General features: G+C 39.9%; 1 protein-coding gene across 2 annotated transcripts in view; it reads left to right on the top strand.

Annotated features, from left to right (window-relative positions):
* Positions 1–22,772, top strand: part of fras1 (Fraser extracellular matrix complex subunit 1) — a 473,019-nt gene that overhangs the window by 354,859 nt on the left and 95,388 nt on the right. For both annotated transcript variants that reach the window (XM_080191292.1, XM_080191285.1), the window contains 11 exons: positions 985–1,117; positions 3,741–3,931; positions 8,687–8,840; positions 12,767–13,030; positions 14,101–14,289; positions 14,788–14,907; positions 15,486–15,665; positions 16,966–17,090; positions 18,329–18,469; positions 20,226–20,453; positions 21,707–21,820. In XM_080191292.1, coding sequence (XP_080047418.1) covers positions 985–1,117; positions 3,741–3,931; positions 8,687–8,840; positions 12,767–13,030; positions 14,101–14,289; positions 14,788–14,907; positions 15,486–15,665; positions 16,966–17,090; positions 18,329–18,469; positions 20,226–20,453; positions 21,707–21,820 — 1,839 coding nt within the window. The remainder of the gene's footprint in view (positions 1–984; positions 1,118–3,740; positions 3,932–8,686; positions 8,841–12,766; positions 13,031–14,100; positions 14,290–14,787; positions 14,908–15,485; positions 15,666–16,965; positions 17,091–18,328; positions 18,470–20,225; positions 20,454–21,706; positions 21,821–22,772) is intronic.

Below are 22,772 nucleotides of genomic sequence, written 5' to 3'. Positions count from 1 at the left end.
TGCTATATGTCAGTGGTGGTGGAAGTGAATGTTTGTTTATGGAAGGGGTGCCAATCAAGCAGGTTGCTTTGTCCTGGATGATCTCAAGCATCTTGAGTGTTGTTGGAGTTGCAAAACCAGACAAGGGGGGAGTATTCCATCACACTCCTGACTTGTATCTTGTGGATTGTGAACAGGCTTTGAGAAGTCAAAAGTTGAATTATTTGCTGCAGAATTCCTAGTCTCGGACCTGCTCTTGTAACCACTGATTTGATATGAATTGTCAAGTTGAGTTTCTCGTCTTGAAGGCCATCACAGCCATCTGAGCCTGCAGATCCTGTGCTTTGCCTGACTGGCATCCAGAGGTCACTAGTTTCATGAGAACCAATGACAGATGATCTTGGGCTGACTTCTATTAACATGTTTGCAATCATACTGCCCTTTTCATGCTCATTGGCTGTTAGCAACCAAACCCAACTACATTTTGTATAATTTAAGTTGGCCTCTAATAATAGGTAATGGTCTAATAATAGATTTCAAAGGAATGTCACTAACTACAGGATATGCAACATATATTGAAAATATTAATTTCACTGGGAATGAGTTGCTTTGTTGTTTCTAAAATAAATAATTGAAGAACTGTCAATGTGAAGTGATAACTTCATTGTGTTTTATGATCCATGCCTTTGAGCGTTCAGCCACTCAGTTGGTGTGAAAGCTCTGGATGTCCTGTGATTCTGCACAAGAGTTAATTCTGTATTGTGGAAACTGCTGGATGAAAGTATTTGGTGGCAAACTGCTTTGGGTCATAGTTGCACAACTACTGAACAAGTAGTCTTTGTGAAGGTTTGGGACCAGCTCTGCAGTCTTTCTTTGTGGCCTGGAAAGATGAATGGAGAAAGAAGGATTTGGAAAAACTGACACCACTGCCCATTGAAATGATAGTATGACGTGTCAGTCATCTTATAGTGTATTTAATGAATTATATTTTTATGTTGGTTGCAGGTAGAAGAAGGAGGAAGAATACTGCTGTCATCTCACAGTATCCTTGCAACAGATCCAGACACCCCAGAGAAGGACTTGTTAATAAAGATAATCACTGCACCTACATTTGGCTACATTGAAAATCTGAAAAGAGGTATTGCATATCTGCCTTATGTAACCATAGGTTTATTTGAGGGAACAGGGAAAGCTGTTTTTTTTTTCTGTAAACATGAGGAAAATGATGGCTAAGAAGCAACCTACTGAACCATTCTGTCTGTCATCAACACTCATCGGCACACCTGGAAGCCATATAATCTCTTGGAAAAGGTGAAAAGGCCAGATTTTACTGCCAAGTGTAGTGATGTAATGAATTAACCAAGACCAATACTGTGTTGTCTTGTTCCCTGGTAATGACAGGCATTTTGCTCCATTAGCACCAGCTGCAGTGTGCATTAGATAATGAGCAGCACATAGCTTGCTCAGTGTCGATCTTTTGTGGAGGGTGACAAGAGAATGGGATAAAGAAACAAAATACAGCTTGTACCTTTAACTTGTCAACAGCGGACATACAGCAAGACCTGTAAAATGGTTGGGTAAATATCGTAGATTGAATACATTGTTTGTAATATGTTTATGAGATTAAAAACTTGATTCTCGTGAATGAACTCTCTTAGAGGAATGTTTTAAAAGATAAAATGTTAACTTCCTCATTTTGCATTTAAATCTCATTTTATTTATTCTTTATAAAATTTAAAAGCTGCAAACATATTACTATACTGTCAAATGCAACTGTGTTAATTAGGCAGAAATCACAATCTTCTATATTATATTTGAAAATAAATATGACTTTCTAGTTTGTGTTATTTTAGAGGAACATTACTAAGATATCAACCAGTTGATTACAAAATGCATTGGTGCATCAGAGCATGAACTACAAATTAACCATCTTCCCTTATCATTCACTTCCCCTTGCACTTTTAAGTTACATTAAATTGAATCACTCATTGCAAAATATGATTTTTATTTGGTTTTAAGTTGTGTTTTTATAAATATTATCAATAAAATATTTTGTAGTTACCTGCTAAATAAATATGTTTCTGATCCCATGCAGCCATTTCTCTTTGATCAGTATTTGGATGTCCATGTTGTTGTCTCTAACTTTGTACACTTTGACCTGTTTATAAAAAAAACTTGTTTACCCAGGTACTCTTACTCATGAGATGAAAAAGGACAAGAATTGATTCATGGTTTAATCCAATTTTAACAAAATCGATACAAAAAACCTTTCAACTCCCATAATAACTCAATACTTTATGCCATCTGTCTGACATTTCTGATACTACCCATGTTGATGAACTTGATCGAGCTGCTTGGTCTTGTTCGCTGAGCTCTTCGGTCTCTTGATGGATGAGATACCTTCTCCAGGCTCCTCGATCCTGGGGAAGGGCTGCCACTGCCCAGTTTGATGGGCCTTTGTGAAATGAGAAGATGTGCGGCTCTGACTGACTCCAGCCGTTAGGCGGGACTCCCCATTGCTTTCATTGAATGTTGTGAAATGTGGTTGATGATATTTTTACTTCTTGGACTGGCATTGACCTTGAAACTTTTATCCGTTTCTTTTATAGGTGTTGTTTAACCTGCTGAGTATTTCCAGCATATTTACTGCTTTTGCTTCCAATTGTCAGAATCTAGACCATTTTTTGTGTTGAGTTAGTGTGACCAGATGGCCAGAATCCTGGAATTGGTGGGGCTATACTGGCTTCATAATTTTCACTTGTTTTTCAGATTTAAGTCCTGCTATTTAAAATAATCTACAAAACACATTGGTTTGTTCAGGCCACAGTCCCTGATCTATCGCATCACTTAATCTAAAATCCAATACTGTGAGACTCTGCTTAATAGCATGCAATTCTTAAGGGAGGTTCATATTATATGGCACAACCCTATCACTTGGGTACACGAAAGTGGCAAAACCACTTTGCATTGGAGAAAACCAATGTTCCTAAAGCCCTTAATTACCCTTCTACTATTTGAATTTCAGAAACACCAAGGTAGAATCAAATACAGTTAGAAAGATATACTTTTGAATATTTAGAGATAAATATTAAAAATGGAACACTGCAGCAGCATGGGTGCGTTTAGTTGTACATAAAACTGTGCATGTAATGCTATAGCTGAAACATCAATGAATTAATCTGTTTCACATGACAAGTTAGTGCTTTCGTGCAGTTAAACATTATATTCTCCATTTTGGAACAGTTTAATTTTGATTCTAATTCATTTTGAGCATTTGCAGATTTGAACCTTTTAATAGAAATATAGCAGTAAAAGCAGTGTTACCAGAATTTTTTACTTACTACATAGATTTTGAATTTGGACCATTTATTACAGCAAATGAATTGTAGGCACAAATTCACTGGAAAGGTGGAAGAGTTTTATCTTTAATAAGATTCTTTTATTCAGTGCAGGTTAATGAGGTGTGAACTACTGAGTAAGCACACCAATTTCTGTCCAAAATGTGTTTAAACAAGAGATGGCAACTTTGAAATTGGCATTAATGCAAATGAGTTCCAGTTATTATGTTCTGGCCAATAAAATTTATTGACTGTTTTAAGCGTGTAAATATTGGGGACTATACTGAACATAACCAGCTTTGATCTGCCCTGTCAACAGAATGGAATCAGCTCCTGGGTTGATTTTAAACCATCTAATATGCAGAATATGCTTGTTATCACTTTCTAAGCTGTTAGTCAATTGTGATTTGGTTCTGTTGACAGAAGGAAGAACTGATCAAGCTGTCATCATCAGCCCAGATGTGCCCTTTTCTGTGCAAGATATTCTCGACAATAATGTTTACTATGTGCAGAGTGTCCATCGCAGCATTGAGCCAATTTCAGATAGCTTTGACTTCTATGTGACCGATGGTATTATTCAGTCTCCAGTATACCACTTCAACATTATAATACAGGTAATTAATGTTCTCTTTGTTTTTCATTGTACTTTGAACAAAATTGTGCCTTTCTTAAATACTTTACAGCTAGCAAGTATTTTTACTGAAGTAGCCAAAAATTCAGATCAGGAACACCGAAGTATTGAATTCGTGATTTTAACTTTAAAAGTGCCTAGAAAGATTGGATGCAATAGGGCCAAACACTAACCTTAAAACCCACTTGATATTGGACTCCATTGAAATAAATTGGGTTTGAAATCTAGCCTCCGACTTAAACGCATTCTCTTCTCATGGGTACATTAGGAAGAAAATCAGTCCTTAAGAATTAGGAAATGATTGTATGTCTGATTAGGTCTCAAAGTGAAGCTAAAACTATTTATGATATATGATGGTCACCAATGTTAGAGTATGATGTCACCAAAAATATATATGGCCCAACTATTTTTACACTACTCCATCATATTGCAAAATTGCTATCGCATCTTCCAGTCATGCTTAAATTTATCTATCAACAGTTGCTTATGATTGAATGCTCCCACCCCAGATTTTGCACCTTAAATGTAGATAATACTGCCCCTTTAGCATCACCCAGGACTTCTCATCTGATGCTCGTTCTGTATTCCTCTCCCAGTTGCATGTGTCACCCTTCACTTCCTGCTGCTCTCCTTGTGAGAAGTCATATATTCACATTCCCAGTTGTGACCCAAGACTCCACAACAGGACAATGCAGTAATCACTTTAAAGAACAGTAGTTAGTTTGAGGGTGATAGCTTTTGCCACAAGTTTCCACGAATACCTGTCCTGGTGCTGAGCTGAAAGGCATGTAAAGTACCTGGTGCCTTCATGCTGTACTTGTGGACATACAGTGTAAAGTTACATGGAATAAGCAGCACAGAAAAAGGCCATTTGGCACAACTGATCCATGTCGGTGTTTATGATTCCCACAAGATTCTTCTACCTTCTCATTATCTAACTGAAAAACATAACATATGCCTTCCAATGTGTTTATTTAACTTCCCTTTAATTACATCCATACCATTCACCTCAGCTATTCTCAATAGTAATGCGTTCCACATTCTAACCACCTTCTGGATAAACAGGTTCTACCTGAATTTCTTTTTGAATTTATTAGTGGTAACATGTATTTACGACTCTTAGTTTTGATCTCTAACACAAGCAGAAACATGGGGTGTAATTTAATCCAAGCAGCAGAGATTTTGACTGCAGGTTGGAGAACTGGCAAGAGCTCCATGCCATCTCCTCTGGGGAAGACCCACCATATTAAGTGCCACTCAAGCCTTCCCTGAGATCAGGAACCCCGGATACGGACATCCCACCTAGCTTCAGGCCAATCAGAGGCCAAGCGCTCTTCATTGCTTAGCAGCAGCACTTGGTAGGTGGTGGCTGGTGCCGATACTACATCTTCTTAAAGCCGAGAATCGCCAATTGACTCCGACATAGGTGAATAATGGCAGCAGAGGGGTCGCAAGATGGGAATTGTAGAAAGGTGCTTTAGGGTCAGCACCAAGTGTAGTGTAGTGGAGTGGCTCTCAGCACCCCTAAATCTTTCCTGATTCTGGGCCTCATTCAAGCATGAAGGGACCACCACCCCAAGGCCTGCAAACAAACAAACATTGCAGGAATTCTTATTCTTCTTCTTCTTCTTCTTCCCCCCACCCCCCCCAAAAAAAAGAGCTGCTGGCCAATCAAAAGCCAGCCGCTTCTCATTGCCATCAATATCACCTGGGGAGCAGTGGTAGTTGCCAACAACTCAACCACCAGAGGCCCAGGATCAGTGTGGGATTCAGCCCACAGGTGAGTGAGCGTGACATGGGGGTCACAGAGAAGTTGTCACTGCCTGGGGGTAGAAAAATAGATGGCTCTTATTAATTATTTCCATGCCTGCTGCTGTCTGATTACTAACAAAATCAGGTTGAGGCCCTTAAATAGACATTGCCCATTCAGGGGCCTCAGTTGGTTTAGTGGGTAGGCCACCAAAGAGTCTTTCTGCCCCAGATTACTTAATCAGGGGAGAGGGGAAAAGGTGGCAGGGTCCCCACTCAGTACTCTTCCATCTAATTAAATACCCCCTCCCTCAAGGAAAGGCATCAAATTCCCCCAATATTCTCAACATCTACTTTGCCAAGCCTTTCTATAAACTTCAAGACCTAAATCATGCCATTTCACAATCTTCACTTTTCTGGAGAAAGGAATCACAGCCGGTTTAATCTTTGAGTAAGGCAAGTATATCCTTCCAGTTCTGCATCTGTTGTGATATTGTCATATTGTTATATAATGTGAAGACCAGGACTGTGAATAGTATTCCACATCTGGTCTGACCGAACTTCCACACAAATGTAACAAAACTTGTTTGCTTTTCAATTTTAACCCTCTAAAAATGAAACCCATTGTGGGTTTTTTTTGCTTTATTAACTTGCATTGCTACTTCTGGCAATTGCATATCTATATCCCTTGATCCCTCCTCCCTTTATTCTGTCTATCAAGGTGCACCACCTCATACCTCTAAGGCCTTTAGCTGAAATGAGCTACCCAACTAACCACCAAGTAGGTATTCTTTTAAGACACCTAGGAGGAAGGTATTCACTATGTCTTAAAGTCTTAATCCTTCTTAAAAATACTACCCAATCTAAGCCTCCAGTACTACCAAATAGCAGACCTTTCACAATTTTCTTTCAAATAAAATACTGTGGATGCTGGAATCTGAAATAAAAACAGAAAATGCCACAAAATCTCAGCAGGTCTGTGGAGAGGGAACAGAGCCAATCTTCCAAGTCTGGAGGACCAGCTCTGACGAAGGGTTATCCAGATGCCCAATGTTGGCCCAACGATTTTTTGATCATCTCAATCCTTCCAGATCAAAGGCCCTTTTGTAATTTTCTCAGATTGTACATCCTTTGCAGTACATGGCAAATACATAACCTTTTCTGGAATAATTTCTAAACAAAATCCCAACTCCCATTGCTTCTCGATCTCAGTTGCAGCATAAAAACAGGAGCAAGCCATTCAAACCTTCAAACCTTTTCCGCCATTCATGTGCCTCAATCCCATTTATCCACCTTTAATCAACATCCTTTAATACCATTATCTAACAAAAAGTACCATTGCAATCTTAAATTTCAATTGGCCTGAAATCCATTGACTTTTGTGGGAGATAGATTCAGAATTAATTACACTTCTATACAGGCAACTGCTTCCTGATTTCACTACTAAGTAGCTTAGTGCATGCAGACTTTGCAATCCTCTCCAATTAGTTTTTAAACCTACAACTCCCTCATTACCCCTGAAGCCATTCTCAATAGTTCCATGTCTCTATGCCCAGCAATTGCCCTTCACAGTGTTTTTTATTACTTCTACATTTCCACACTATCCGCAACCCTTCTAATGTACCATCAATCTAGAAAATCCCTCTCAATACTTGCTAATAACCCTGAAATAAGTGCCAACCAGGTGCTTAATCAGTGGGCCTTTGTGATCAAAGACTAATCAGAAGCTGGTAACTTTACAATGCTCAGTAGTGCCACCTGAGAAATGGTGGTCACTGTGCACAATGCTCACATCCAAGACCCAGGATTACTGAGGCACCCAGGTCACAGGTGAGTGAGTGCTGGGGGTTTGCGAGGGGTGGAGAGAGTTCATGGTGGTGGAAAGGGAGTTGGCAGTAAGGACAGAGGGTGGTGCTGACTGAGCCCCCTCCTTTCCGATGCCAGCCTACTCAGTGAGGTTCTGAGTGCCTGACAGCAAGGCTTCCCTCCCGCTTAATTGCCATCTTGAGGATCTCAGCCGACAGTGGCAGGGTGGCTATGAGTGTTCCAGCCAAGGACTTAACAGGGGCAGAGGTATTGGGATCCCATTGTAGTATCCTTCCACTTGATTAAATATTCCATCACCAAACTTGTCTTGTGCAGGGCATTCAATTCTGCTTGATGTTTCTACTTGTAGGGCAGCCCTTAAATAAAGCACTGAGATAGTTGCTAATAAATTCAGAAAGGAATTTAAAAGAAATTTGCCCAGCCAGAGAGGGGTAACCATGTGGAGTTGAGACGAGCACTATTATTGCACTAAAGAGAAAGTTAAATATCTGTTTGAGGGAGAAATAAATAGGAGAGTTTTGGCTAAGATCAAGTGTGGTATCGATATGTGCTTGGTTGAAGTCATTAGGTTACATTTTAGCTCCATTTGAAGCAATTTTTAAAAGTAGCATCTCAGCAAGATGCAGATGAAATCAAGCCTTGGAGGAGGAGCTATGCCTACTTCAAGCAGCCTGGATTATGTAGATCAAACCCAAGACAGGAGGTGAGAGCCCTGACTTGTCAGCTTAGATCAGGAATGTTTCAACTTGTTGAGACTCTGAATTGGACTTAATTTGATTAAATTGGAATAAAAACAAAAAAAAAGGAGAGTTTGTTAATCAAGTTCAATTATGTAAGGTACATGTGGAGACCCATTGGGCCAGAAAGCCTGTTTCTTTACAGTAAGCTGTATGTAACTGCTGCTTGTGGGTGCTGAACAGCCTGTCTGATAAAATTTCTTGTAATCCTGTTGTCAGATAACACAAAGTAGAGATAGATTAGGAGTTCAGATCGCAAACCTGGGATTAACTATTCCATTGTTTAATGATTTCATCCCCTTTCAACGTTCATATTTTGTATGCAAGCTCATTGTTGCCAATTGTTAATACTGTAGAAATTATTCTACATATACATATTATCAAAAGGACAGAAATGAAATCATTTTCTCTGTTTCTCTCACCAGCAAAAGAATGATGAACCACCCAAAATGAGTGTCGAAACTGTGCAAGTAAAGGAAGGAGCAGGTGTTGTGATTAGAAACACCTCCCTTAATCTGCAGGATCTGGACACACCTGAGAATGAACTGATTTTAAGGGTGACCAAAAAACCCAACCATGGTAAATCCAAAGGGCAGATCTCAATAAGGGATTTGACAGGGAATTTGAGAGTTGAATCATTAGGGAGGTCATATTGGGTGGAATCTTCCCTGTTCTGTGGAGGCACATTTGAAGGCAGGATTGGGAGCAAACTAGATTAGGGCTCCGGTTGATAGGCTGATGCATTCCCACCTCAACAACCTTACTGGTGAATGGCTACGCACCCAGTATTGGTTAGTAATTAGTAATGATCAATTCACATACTGAAGATGGGAGGAGTGGGTACTCCACCAGTATTTTCCCAGTGAACTACCCCTGTGCCCAGTAGCTTTGTGGGGGCAGCCTCATAGCAATGGCCATCAGAGCTTGATACTTCAATGACTAGGCCATGGGTAAGTAAGGCCGCAATTGGAGCTGAAATAAATTCCTCAGGGGGTTTCCCATTTGTTCTGAAGGCTCTACAGGCTTCCTTCTTCTCCATTTTTGAAATCTGATGCACATTTCCAAAGTTACCTTATTTTGAGGCACTTTCCTTTCTGCCTGAGTATTGCTCTCCTGTTCTGGCTGGCCATCCCCAGCTGTGAGCCCTCTGATTGGACCTACAGCCCCAGGAATCTGTCAGCTGTTAATTGAACAACAGAGGTGTCCAATTAGAGGAGGCCTATCCCCAAAGATCACTCCAGAATACATACTGCTAACTCAGGTGGTCTTGGGGCCCAGAAGTGTTCTTGATTCCTGAAAATAATCACCCAAAATTTCTCTGACGTTGCTGCAAACTCCACCTTGCCACTGATTCTGAACCAGAGTGTATGCAGTCGAGTAACCTATTCAACCCTGAGTTGAACCACATTTGCAATATATATATCCGATCTACCCCCTCCCTCCATAAACTCTAAAATACTGCTGCACACTTCATGTCCTTATTAATTTCCATTCACTCTCCACTCTAGTCTACACTAACATACATTGACTCCCTGTCTCACAAGCCCTCATGTTGAAAAATCTCTTCCTCAACTTTGCCATGGAAGCTTCAGCTGCCTGGATCTTAATCTCTGGAACTCCCTCATTTGACCCCACCACCACCTCAAAAACCTCAAATCCCTCAAATCCCATCCTTTGGTCACCCCTTAAAAGGGAGATCAGGAGTTATAGGGAAAAGGTAGGAAAATGGGGATGAGAAAAAAAATCAGTCATGATTGAATGGTGGAACAGAGTCATAGAGGTTTACATCATGGAAGTAGGCCCTTTGCCCGCATTTGGCCCATATCCCTCGAAAACCATCTTATCCATGTAATGATCTAAATGTTTTTTAAAAGACAAAATTGTTCCAGACAATTGTTCAAGACAAGCTTGTTCCAGACACTCACTATTCTTTGCGTGAAAGAATTGCCCCATTGGACACTTCTGTATCTCTCCCCTCTCACCTTAAACCTGTGCCCTCTAGTTTTAGATTCCCCTATTTTTGGGAAAAGATATTGACTATCTAGCTGATCTATGCCCCTCATTATTTTATAAACCTCTTTAAGATCACCCCTCAGCCTTCTACGCTCCAGAGAAAAAAGTCCCAGTCTATCCAGCCTTTCCTCATAACTCATACCATCAAGTCCCGGAAGCATCCTCGTAAATCTTTTCTGCACTCTTCCTAGTTCAATAATACCCTTTCTAAAATAGGATGAACTGTACACAATGTTCCAAGTGTGGCTTTACCAATGCCTTGTACAACTTCAACATGATGTCCCAACTCCTGTATTCAGTGTCCTAACCAATGAAACTAAGCATGCTGAATGCCCTCTTCACCACTCTGTCCATCTGTAACTCCACTTTCAAGGAGCTGTGAACGTGTACCCCTAGATCTTTTCGTTCTGTGACTCTCCCCAACGCCCTACCATTAATTGAGTAAGCCCTGCCCTGGTTCAATCTACCAAAATGCATCACCTCGCATTTATCCAAATTAAATTCCATCTGCCATTCATCAGCCCAATTGATCAAGATCCCATTGCAATTCAAAATAACTTTCTTTACTGTCGACTATGTCACTAATCTTAGTGTCATCTGCAAGTTTACTAACCATGCCTCCTATATTCTCATCCAAATCATTAATATAAACGACAACTAACAGTGGGCCCAGCATTGAACCGTGAGGTACACCGCTGGTCACCAGTTTGAAAAACAACCACCTTCTAGCTTCTGTCAAGAAGCCAACTTTGTGTGCATTTAGATACCTCATCCTGGATCCTGTGAGATTTAACTTTATGCAGCAACCTACCATGCGGTACCTTGTCAAAGGCATTGCTAAAGTCCATGTAGACAACATCACCTGCACTAACCTCATCTATCTTCTTGGTTACCCCTTGAAAAAACTCAATCAAATTTGTGAGACATGATTTTTCCACTCTCAAGGCCATGCTGACTCTCGCTAATTAGTCCTTGCATCTCTAAATGCCTGTAGATCCCGTCTCTCAAAATACCTTCCAACAACTTACCTATCACAGATGTGGGGCTCACTGGCCTGTAGTTCCCAGGCTTTTCCTTGCACCCTCTTTAAACAAAGGCACAACATTTGCCACCCTCCAATCTTCAGGCACCTCACCCATGAATCTTGATGATTCAAATATCTCTGCTGGGGGACTCGCCATTTCCTCCCCAACCTCCCATGATGTCTTGGGCTTCACTTCATTAGGTCCTAGGGCTTTATCTACCTTGATGCACTTTAAGACTTCCAGCACCTCTTTCTCTATAATATGTACACTCCTCAAAACATCACTATTTATTTCCCCAAGTTCCCTAACATCCATGCTTTTCTCAACTGTAAGTACTGATAAGAAATATTAATTTAGGATCTCACTCATCTCTTGTGGATTCGCACATTGATGACCATATTGATCCTTAAGAGGCCCCGCTCTCTCCCTTGTTACTTTTTTGTCCTTTTATATATTTGTAGAAGCCCTTTGGATTCTCCTTTGCCTTATCTGCCAAAACAATCTTGTTTCCCCTTTTTGTCCTCCTGATTTTCCTCTTAACTTTACTCCTACACCCTCTATACTCTTCAAGGGATTTACTTGATCCCAGCTGCCTATGCGTGTCATGTGCTTCCTTCTTCTTGACCAGGGCCTCACTATTCCAAGTCATCCAGTCTTGCTCTTCATTCTGAGCCACGTGCTTACCCTGAATTCTGGTTTACGCACTTTTGAAATCCTCCTACTTACCAGACATCCCTTTGCCTTCCCATGGGCTGAGTGGCCTATTTCTGCTCCTATGTCTTATGGTCTTACGATTTTTTAAATTGCTTCTTTCCTGGCTTGGTGGTCATTGTATATCAATCTGTGAATCACCTTGACACGGTGGCACAGTGGTTAGCACTGTTGCCTCACAGTGCCAGGGACCCAGGTTCGATTCCTAGCTTGGGTCACTGTCTGTTTGGAATTTGCACATTCTCTCTGTGTCTGCGTGGGTTCCCTCCGAGTGCTCCGGTTTCCTCCCACAGTCCAAAGATATGCAGGTTAGATGAATTGACCATGCTTAATTCTCCCTCCATGCGCATGAACTGGCGCTGGAGTGTGGCGACTAGAGGATTTTCACAGAAACTTCATTACAGTGTGAATGTAAGCCTACTTGTGACTGATAAATAACTTTAATTTACCTTACTTTATTTCTCTTTTATATTAAAGGTGTTACATAAATGCTGCTTGGTGTTTCCTGCCAAGATTTGCATGAATTCAGTCTACAGTAATTAGTCCTTTCACTTCCTTTGCTTGCTGATTTCCCATGACAACATGGGTAAAATTAGCAATGTATTGCTTGAGGAATCATAGGTATCATTCAAAAAGCCACCACTTTGTGGCATATTCATGGGTTACTTTAACACTTTGTGCTGCTCTAATGCTCTTAACAGTATGAAATACTTGCTGTTTGAATAAATATTTACTTATTTTAATTGAATATAACAGGCAAGCTACGGAAAAGGCAGTTTTATTCAGAGCCTCTGGAAAATAGCCGTGTACTGACACAAGGCTCCTCCTTCACGTACCAGGATGTGCTGGATGAACTAATTGTTTATACCCATGATGGGACCAGCGTGCAGTCAGATGAGTTCCGCTTCGCCTTTACAGATGGCCTATATACAGAAAATGGGAAAATGGAGTTCCATGTGGAAAAGCAGAAGAATGAGGCACCAAGATTAACAACCAACCGTGGCCTACAGTTCTCGGCAGGTAAGAATAAGAATTTAATTAACCAAGAAAACTTTCATGGGGCTAATTTGCATAACAGTCCACTCACTTGTTCACTGTAACTCTGGTTGAAAAGCTGCAGAACCTTTGAACAAATAAATACAAAAGCAAATTTCTGTCGATGTTGGAATCTGAAACAGCAAATCCTGGAAAATCTCAGCAGGTCTGACAGCATCTGTGGAGCGAGAACAGAGCCAGTGTTTTGAGTCTGGATGACTCTTCATTAGAGCTTGAACAAACAATGCTTGAACCATTTTCCTCAAAGTATTAGCAGCTCTTTTGTTTAAATTATGACAGATGAGCAGGGGAACTGCCTAGGAAAATTCATGCCATTAATTCAAGGTGGAAACATACAGATCAGATCTGAAATGACATTGCTACAAGGATTCTGTTGGTCACTAGCTAGATCTAGTCCTGAATCTAGAGACGGAGGTATGCAAGTAACAGCAAGCGAACACAATGCATTTTGCCTGCAACTTGATCCATCACTGTTCAGATAGGCTGATGGCAGAGCAATAGTTTCAGTTCTAAACTACTATCCAGGACTGTACATCTGTTAACATGGCCGCAAATAGTATTGGACTCTACTGTGATGCTCTGATGTTGAATACCCTGCTAACATCCCTGTCTTTGCTTATATGACTATGAGAATTGCTGCAATCCCAGAACAGTGCAAACGTACTGCAGCAAGGAGCCTTCATTCAGAAGTGGAGAAAATGCATTAAAGTGCTAACAAAAGAACAGTGGTAAATCTCTAGCAATTCTGCCTCAATCAAAAATAAGCTTATCTTTGAAATGGATTATTCCCTTGGAGCCTGCAATATATGTTTTTTTTCTCTAATATATGTAGAAATGTAAGAGCTAGTTCTATGCTTCTGTGCTCACAGACAGTACATGAGGGAAATCGAAAGGACACAGTCCATGATTTTCCAATCATTAAAACTACACAATAGACTAGACGTTACTTTACATAATGGAACACAGAACAGAAAAGACCTATCAATTGGACAATGTCTGCTGATTTAACAAAATAATCCCTCTTTTACATTTAGGCTCTGTATCAGTAATCACACAACAGCACCTGCAAGCTACAGATATTGATTCTGATGATGAAAAGCTTACGTTTGTCATAACCAAAGATCCGTCTGTTGGACGTTTGCAGATGTCTAAAAATGATAATTTGGTTCAAATTTCAATCAGGGGGCCAATTAAAAGATTTACCCAAGCTGACATTAACAAAGGTAAGCCTAGCTGCAAATGCTGACAATACATAGCTATTTAACAAAATACTTCTCCATCTCAGGTCAAGAATTAACGCTGCCATTCATTTGTGTTTTTTTATTGATAATGTTAACTGCAAAATAAACCACACAGGGAATAATGTCTGCATTCATGGTACTTAGAAGAAACACACCTGCCAAAAACAGGTAACAAAAATTTAGGCACATGCTGTCCATCATTTACTGCCTGAAATTCTTAACAGCTTTCCAGACTATAGGGAAATGCTTTGGTGTTGATGAAATTGGACTTGAACGCGCTTCTGTATAAATCTCCCGAAAAGGAAGCTTGACTATTTTGTAGCATTCTCATTTTTAACAGTTTTAGCAAATTGAATGATTTTTAAATATCCAATAAATTAATTTGAATTTTAAGTATTATGATAAAATAGTCAAAATCAAATTGAAAGACTAAATGGCCATTATATTTTTACTAAAAATCATTATTTTTCTACATTGCAGGATATGTAGAGTACAGACATGAAAAAGGAGAGCCTGGTGGAAGTTTTGCTTTCAAATTTGACATTGTTGATCCAGACGGAAATAAACTAATTGATCAGTCCTTCTTCATTAGCGTGCTGGGTAAGAGTGCCTTCATTCTTGATAATAAAGACTGTTTCATGTTTCTGTTAATTGTAAATTGTCACTGCTATAAACTTAACAATTACTTTAACTGTTATTTTGTAACACTGACAAAACACTAAGGGCCCAAAAACTCTCAGTGGTGCATGACGCAACATAATTTCCAGGATTTTCCCTCCAACAAACTCTGCCACTGATCCCAGCAAATTTGATGGAGTTGGCAAAAATTCCTTCGTTAATCTGCCATTGGCAGTTACCCACACCACGATGGTCACAGGAGAATGCTTGAATCATTGGTAGAACTGTGGCCAGGATCATGGCCTGAACCTTTGAGGAGATCTCTAATTTCTTGCTACAAAGAACTGCAATGTTGAAAGGCAGGTGTAGAATTGATTCCTCCACAGATGGAAGCTACAACTTTGTAGGGGGGGGTTACTCTGAGGTAAATATTCAAGAAATTATAGAGGTCTCTTCAAATTTTGGAATGTTTTCTGATCATATTTATGTTAAGCAATGTAATCATTTTATTTTTATGTATGTTCTAGTTACTAACATAAATTTGTGTTTTCATTTTGCAGAGGATAAGCTTCCACCATCTATTGTAGTTAATAAAGGCTTGGTGTTGGATGAAAACACAGTGAAAAAAATAACAACCCTTCAGCTGTCAGCTACTGACCAGGATAGTGAACCTGGTGAACTAACATACAGATTAACCAAACAACCCAAGCTGGGTCATATTGAGCATGCTGCTTCTCCAGGTAAACAGAACAAAGATAACTTAACTCCTGGATTATTTCTAAAATCAATATGCTAGACAAACTTAGCAGGTCTGGCAGAATCTGTGGAGAGAAACAGAATTAATGTCCCGAGTCCAGGTTCTACAGAATCTTCTATAGAAAGGTCAATAGACCTGAAATGTGTTTCTCTCTCCACAGGCGCTGCAGTTTATCCAGCATTTATTTATAGAATCCCTATAATACAGAAGGAGGTCATTCAGTCCATCCAGATTACACCAAAAATAATCCCACCCAGGCCCTGTACCATGATCCCATGTTTTTACCCTGCTAGACCCTTGAACTAAAGGGCAATTTAGCATGGCCATTTGTTTTTATTCAAATAACAGGACAAGTTTTAATTTTGTGATAATGATGCAACCTGGAAGTCTGCCTGCAATCCTTAAATTGAGTAAAAATGCATCCATGATTTAAGTTGGAAACTGAACAAGGTACCCTGGGATTTAACTAAGATGACCCACAAGATGGCATCTCTATATTTAAACCTTCAACTTGTCTGTTTCCTTTCTTCTCTGGCACTCACGTTCCTTTGGAAGTGAGGGAGTAATTGACATCAAATTTCAATAAACTGCTATGAGCCAATAATGTTTCAGTGAATGAGCGCATAAATATTTTAACCACAGTTTTTAATTCTATGAGGGTTAAGTGAGTAATTCAGTTGTGCTTTTTAGGAATGATACTGTGTGCAATACACCATCTAGAATGCTGATCATGAAATAATTTCAACAATAATTAGCAAAAATTGGCATTTTCAGAATTCTTTTCATTTAGTTTTGTCGTTGTGAAACAAATAATTCATTTATAGCTTGTCTTTCTCTCCCTAGTTGTAATTTTGTTATAGCTTTAGTCACTCTGCAACTTTCAATGTGTAAGTTACACCAAAGTGTAAGTAATTTTTACAGGACATACCGTAAAGTAAGTTGATGTTCAATAATGAACCAAAAGTAGAAATATGTATTTATGCTAACTAGTAATGAACAAAGAAGACTCTGTGTGGTCCATGTTGGGGACTGTGCCAAGTCTAAACGACTAAACTTGTTGCTGAAACTAATAATATAAGGGAAGATATAGTCCAGCTCCAAGGTATCATTCACACAGTCTCACTCAAATCAACTGAAACTTATGGACAATCCTTGTGGTTAATGGGAAACAGTTAGATTGGAAAATCTGATAAAATATTCCAAAATTGATTTTCTTCTTATTTATACCAGTTGTCCTATAATATTCTGCATGCATTTTATTCCTGTTTCATTCACTCCAAAAGGAACAAAAGTCAGCTATTTTACTCAGGCTGACCTTGCTGCCCGAAGCATTCAGTACGTCCACACGAGTGAGGAAGAGAAATATTCTGATGATTTCACCTTTTCAGTGTCCGACGGCGTCAATGAGGTATAGTAAACGTTAACATTTATGGGCACAATTAAACTACCCACATCATGTTGTGAGTGAGGATCTGCTTTCTAAAATGCTCCATATGTATAACACAATGTCGCAAAGCATTTTGTTTGAAGGAGGATGGCAAGCTGGTGAGAAAAATGGATAGCAGCATGGATTAGGATGGAGGAACCAAAGAGTAAGTCTTTGAGACTTGTGCTTTTAAAAGCAGATAGACAAATGACAAGTTGCAGCATCTTCCAGTGCACTAAAGGTGAATATGAATCCATCAGTGGTGGCCTGGTATTAGAGGAGCGGCAGAGGATGCCTACAAAGGTGTAAAGTTAAAGCCATCACAATGGTTGGGTTGGATTAAATGAGGTCATGGAGGGATTTGAGAAATCAGAACAGATGTGGGGCAGTAAGCTTAGCTTGTACTTGTATATTACATCATAGACAGTACCTCCTGACTTCTCCTGAGTTGACAACTGAGAGTTTGATGGAGTCAAGACTCAAGATAGAAACACCTCCATTTATGGCAAATAGATCAGTGGTGATTTTGCACCAAGGCACTCATGGAACCTTAGAGGTTCTTTATGTTGCTGTGGCTGTTGCTCTGGCATGCCTCGCACATCTTCACTAACTCTTCAATGCCACTGTAAATCCTTGACCAATAGATCATATGGATTGCTAGCTTAGCTCTCCAACTGTCCCTCTGAAAATCACCTCGTATTACTGAGGCATTGAGAACTAGTGAAGCCTTCCAACTGTGTGATTTTCTGAGCCCATGTACAATCCCCCATATAGGTGATTGAATCTTCCCCACTTGGTGTCAGCTAAACTCTAATGTAAAGCTCTTTTTAGTAAAATCAAGCCAGAGGTGCTGGAGCAGGCAATAGCCATTACCTCAGGCATTTATATTTCCAGTGTGATTAAATTATGATTGTATAATGAGTGAGAAATATCAGACATTTTTGAATAACTGCAATACTTCAGTATATTTTAATGCAGAAGGCCACAGTTGCAAATGTTTATGAATAATTTGATATATTTCTAAAAACCAGCTCATAAATGTAATTCATGGCAATGTTTTACTTTTATCTGTAAAGCTAACTGAATGCCGATAGTAATCTTTGTTACTTTATCCTGTGACAACTTTTTAAGTATATAAAACTGTGATGGTTGCAATTTCTATGCTGCCTAAAGTTACTGAAATTAGGACTAAGTATTGCATTGTCTTTTCGTTAAATTAGGTGTCTCAAACATTTTACATTACTCTTCGTCCTGTGGATGATGCATTGCCGGTGGTACAGATCCCGGGAATGCGAGTGCAAGAGGGAGTGAGAAAAACGATCACTGAATTTGAACTAAAAGCCATTGATGCAGACAGTGAAGTGAGTTATCAGTATTTTCTCATTGCTGACATGTACTTGCTATGCTTCCAGTTCCACTTCTGTTCACCACTTTTTTCACGGAGCAGAATATTTTTGTTGCCTCTGCAACAACAACTTCCGTTTATATACCAACCTGAACACTGCAAAACATCCCAGATGTATTCCAGTTATGGTATCAAACAATATATGATACTAAACCACGTAACTATCAGAGCAGATGACCGAAAATTTAGTCAAAGGCATATTTTAAGGGATGCCTTAACAGGAAAGAAAAGTAAGCAGGCAGATTGGTTTAGGCAGGAATTTCTAGAGTTTAGGACCTTGACAGCTGAAGCTACGACTGCTTCTGATAGAATGGTTAAGATTGGGGTGTTCAAAAAGCGGGAATTGGAACAGTGCAGATAACTCAGTGGGTTGTGGGGCTGGAGGAGATTACAGTGATGGGAAAGAGAATAAGGTCCACATTAGTTATGAAAATAAAGATAATTGTAAAAATGCCGTGCTATTTAACCAGAAGCCAGCGTAGATCAGCGAACATAGGGGCAATGGATGACTGGAACATGATACCAGTTAGGATGCAAGCAGAAGAGATTTGGATGCTGTCGTGGTACAGAGGATAAAACATGGGAGGCTGGTCAAAGCAAGTCTTCCAAAAGCAGAGGAGCTGAGGTAAAGGCTGAGTCAGACAATTCTATGGAGATGGATATAGGTGGGTTTAGTAATGATGCAGATATGTGGTTAGAAGCTCATCTTGGGAATGAATGCCGAGTTCGCAACGGTCTGGTTCAACCACAAACAATGGCCAGAGACAGGGATACCAGTGGTTTGGGACTAGAGTTTGTCATGGGGATTCAAGACAATGGTCTTGGTTTTCTCAAATTTTAATTGCAGCAAATTTTGTACTAGAGGACAAACAAGCAGCCTAACAGTTTAGAGAGGTGGAAATGTCTCGAGAGGTGGTGGGAGAGAGAGACCTGAGTGTCATCAGCATTCATGTGAAAATATGAGTGTAGTCCCACCCAAGTGGACAACAACCAGCATGTAACCGATAGTAATTAATGATGAATGGAAGAGAATTTGATTTGCAGTTTTAACTTCTGTGCTTTGAGACTGCAATAACACAATAATGGTAATAATCAACAGAAAAGAATGTACTGAAATTTGGAAGTGAAATTTCTGTTTAGTCATCGTCAGTAAGGAACAATCTCACTTTGAATGTTTTTCTGCAGTCAGTTGTACTTGGTTCTTCATTGAATGCAAGCAGAATACTTATTTTCTTTTTCATTATATCACCAGCTCAATATTTAATCACACTTTCCCAACTGTTTCTTTGTTTTGTATTGAAGACACTGTTAATTTATATTGCTCTGAAAATTGCACCACTTCCAAGTGGACAGTAACTTGGCAAAGCAAATAGTCCTCCTTTTATAGAACACAATTGATTTCCATTCCATTTACATTAATGGAACAAAATTAGAGAAGGTGCTAAAAGAGAAAGAAATAAAAGGACAAACCTGCTTTTGTACAGCACCTTTCATGACCTTAGGATGCCCTGAAGCACTTTCAACTAATGAAGTACTCTTTTGGTGTTTAGTTACTGTTGAAACGGGGCAAGAAAATTCACTTCACTGACTTACCACTCAAGCTGTGAAACTACAAATTGCCTCTTGTGTTAAAAATAATGTGATAGTTTGAATTAATGAGAATGAATTGTAACCTGAGTACCTAATTATTGCCATGAACTCTAACACTACAGGCTGAATCATTGACATTTACCATTGTGCAACCACCGCGCCATGGCACAATTGAACGTACTAATAATGGTCACCACTATCGACAGACCAACACATTTACAATGGATGACATTTATCAGAACCACATCAGCTACAATCATGATGGTAGTAATTCTCTCAAAGATCGCTTTTCTTTCTCTGTGTCTGATGGGACAAATCCTTTCTTCATCGTTGAAGAAGCAGGGAAGGAGGTGAGTTCTTGTCATAAAGGATTAGTTTAATGAAGCAGGTGTTACTTTGTTAAAAGGAAAGAGTGCAGAAACCTCAGTTCTGGCATTGAGAAATAGAACTTCAGGTTTTTTTTTGTTCTTTTAATTTCCCTGGTGTGTGTGGCTGCCTGCCAAGGGAGTAAAACTCAGCTGTAGTGGAAAATGGCAAATTGACAGCCTTTCTACACCAATGTGATCTTTCATTCCATTATCTGCAGTCGAAAAGAAATTTGGCAGACTGCCCAGCCGGTCACAGATCCTCTGTCATCTATTCTGTACTCCCAAGTTGAATTCCACCCCCAGATTATTGGCGGTGTTGAAATTTAGTGAGTGGCACAGGTGAGGACCCTGCATCCCTGTCCCTGTGCACGCGCCCACTCCTGCACACTCGCGTATCCCTGCACACTTCTAGCAGAGAAGAATTTTTCACCTGAATGCTGAAAAATTTCAGGACGTTTGTCCTTTACTATTCTGACAGTTGAGAGCAGTTAATTGAATAAAGGCTGGGAATTGAAGTTGGGAGGCAGCAGCCAAACGTTTTTCCATGTGTATTTCAGTTACACTTAATTTTTTATTTATTGATGTTGCTATAAGTTCAAAGTTGACACTAGATTTTAAAATGTAGTCTCTGGTGTGTTTTTTTAAATATATTTAGCATGTACATAGTCACAGAGCTAAGCAAAAGCCTGGCAGATTTAGGGTGGATAGTGAGGATGGGCTTGGGGTAATCATTGGTCACTCATGATGGTGTCTCGGGGAGTGTCAGCTGGAGCCTCAGAAAATCCTGTCGGTCTGTCTGTCTCTCAGCTGAAAGCATCAAACAAGACAAACGATAGAAATATTGGCAATAAAGGTGGGAGATATGATCTGACTCGTTTATAAGAAGTGTATATTTTAAAAAATTGAATGGTGAGGGCAACAAGAATGCTACATAACAGCTGCCTCCAAAACTTCTTGCCATTTCCTGGGTCAAGGTTCATCTGGTATGCATGCCGAGCTCCCCAATGGAATTTCCCCACCAATCCCAGTGCCCATTTTGAAGGGGCCCATGCTGGGGAATCTTGGGCTAGTCGTCACTCAAGCAGTCTGATGTCATAGAGGCGAGGGAGAGAGGTGGTGAGAGTAGGAACCGCAAAGCTGGATAATATCCCTGCAATATGACTTATGACACAATTGTACAATTTGGAGTTGCTGCTCACTGAATACATCATCTTGTTCTGATCATTTGAAACCAGATTGTGACAGCTGCTCCCCAGAAGTTTAAAATTGATATTCTGCCTGTGGATGATGGGACACCAAGAATTGTTACCAACCTGGGACTGCAGTGGCTGGAGTACATGGATAATAAAGTAATTCAATTTTCATTATGTTCAATTCAAACATAATAACTAAAAGTTTTATTTGACAACTAATCATAATGCTTTGCATTACAAGTTTTGCAATTTATGTTAATTGGATGCAATATTTAAATAGAAAAGTAATCAGCTGATTTCTGGTGCTGTAAAAGACTAATTGGACAAAGTTTGTTTCATCAGATTCCGAGAAAACAGGTAATTTTTTTTCTTCAATAAATGTATTTTCTTTGGTCCAGCACCAAAACTGGTGCATTTGCTACAGAAACTTAAGTTAATGTTTACAGTGAAAATCAAGTTGCCTTTTGACAACAATACGAACATATGAAAGCATGGGACAAGAAAGAACTATCTAGTCCATTCAACTCATTTCTTTCTCTGAGCCTTCCCACTGAGGATCTTAAGTGAGCAACTAATGCCCACATAAGGGCCTCATTTCCCCAGCAATAGACAGGGGAGTTGCCATGTGGGGAGCATGACAAGGAAACTTAGGCAAGTTTGACTGTAGGCAGGGAGGAGGTGGGGTGAGTCCTCTGCTCAAAGGGAGCTCAGTGCCTGCCTGAAGCCAGCAACTGCAAGTGGGGCCACTAGGGGACACTCTTCCTTTGCTGTCAATGTCCCTGAACATCCCCTCACACCTGAATTCCTTACGGCCATCACCAACTTGTGCTTAGGTCCACGGGCAACCCAAGGTCTAAGGTGGTGTGGTACTGACAGCCATCATATCCCTGGTTGTGCTTCTAAGTACAGAAGACCTGTCGGCCTTTGCCTGACCAGCATCTCTCTGCAGGCAGAACTTCCGCACCCGGAGTCTTTGATCCCAGGAGAATATATACTTTTGGCCTGTTATAGTTGACTTTCTTGCAGAGGCACAATCTGGGTCTCGCTGGCTCTCCAGCTGGCAGCCAAGACCCCCATCACTTCCACAAGATTCCATCATTTGTTTTTA

This window comes from Carcharhinus amblyrhynchos, chromosome 1, assembly GCF_965287045.1.
Source record: "Carcharhinus amblyrhynchos chromosome 1, sCarAmb.v2.hapA, whole genome shotgun sequence".
NCBI lineage: Eukaryota > Metazoa > Chordata > Chondrichthyes > Carcharhiniformes > Carcharhinidae > Carcharhinus > Carcharhinus amblyrhynchos.
This window is presented reverse-complemented; position numbering and strand designations above follow the sequence as displayed.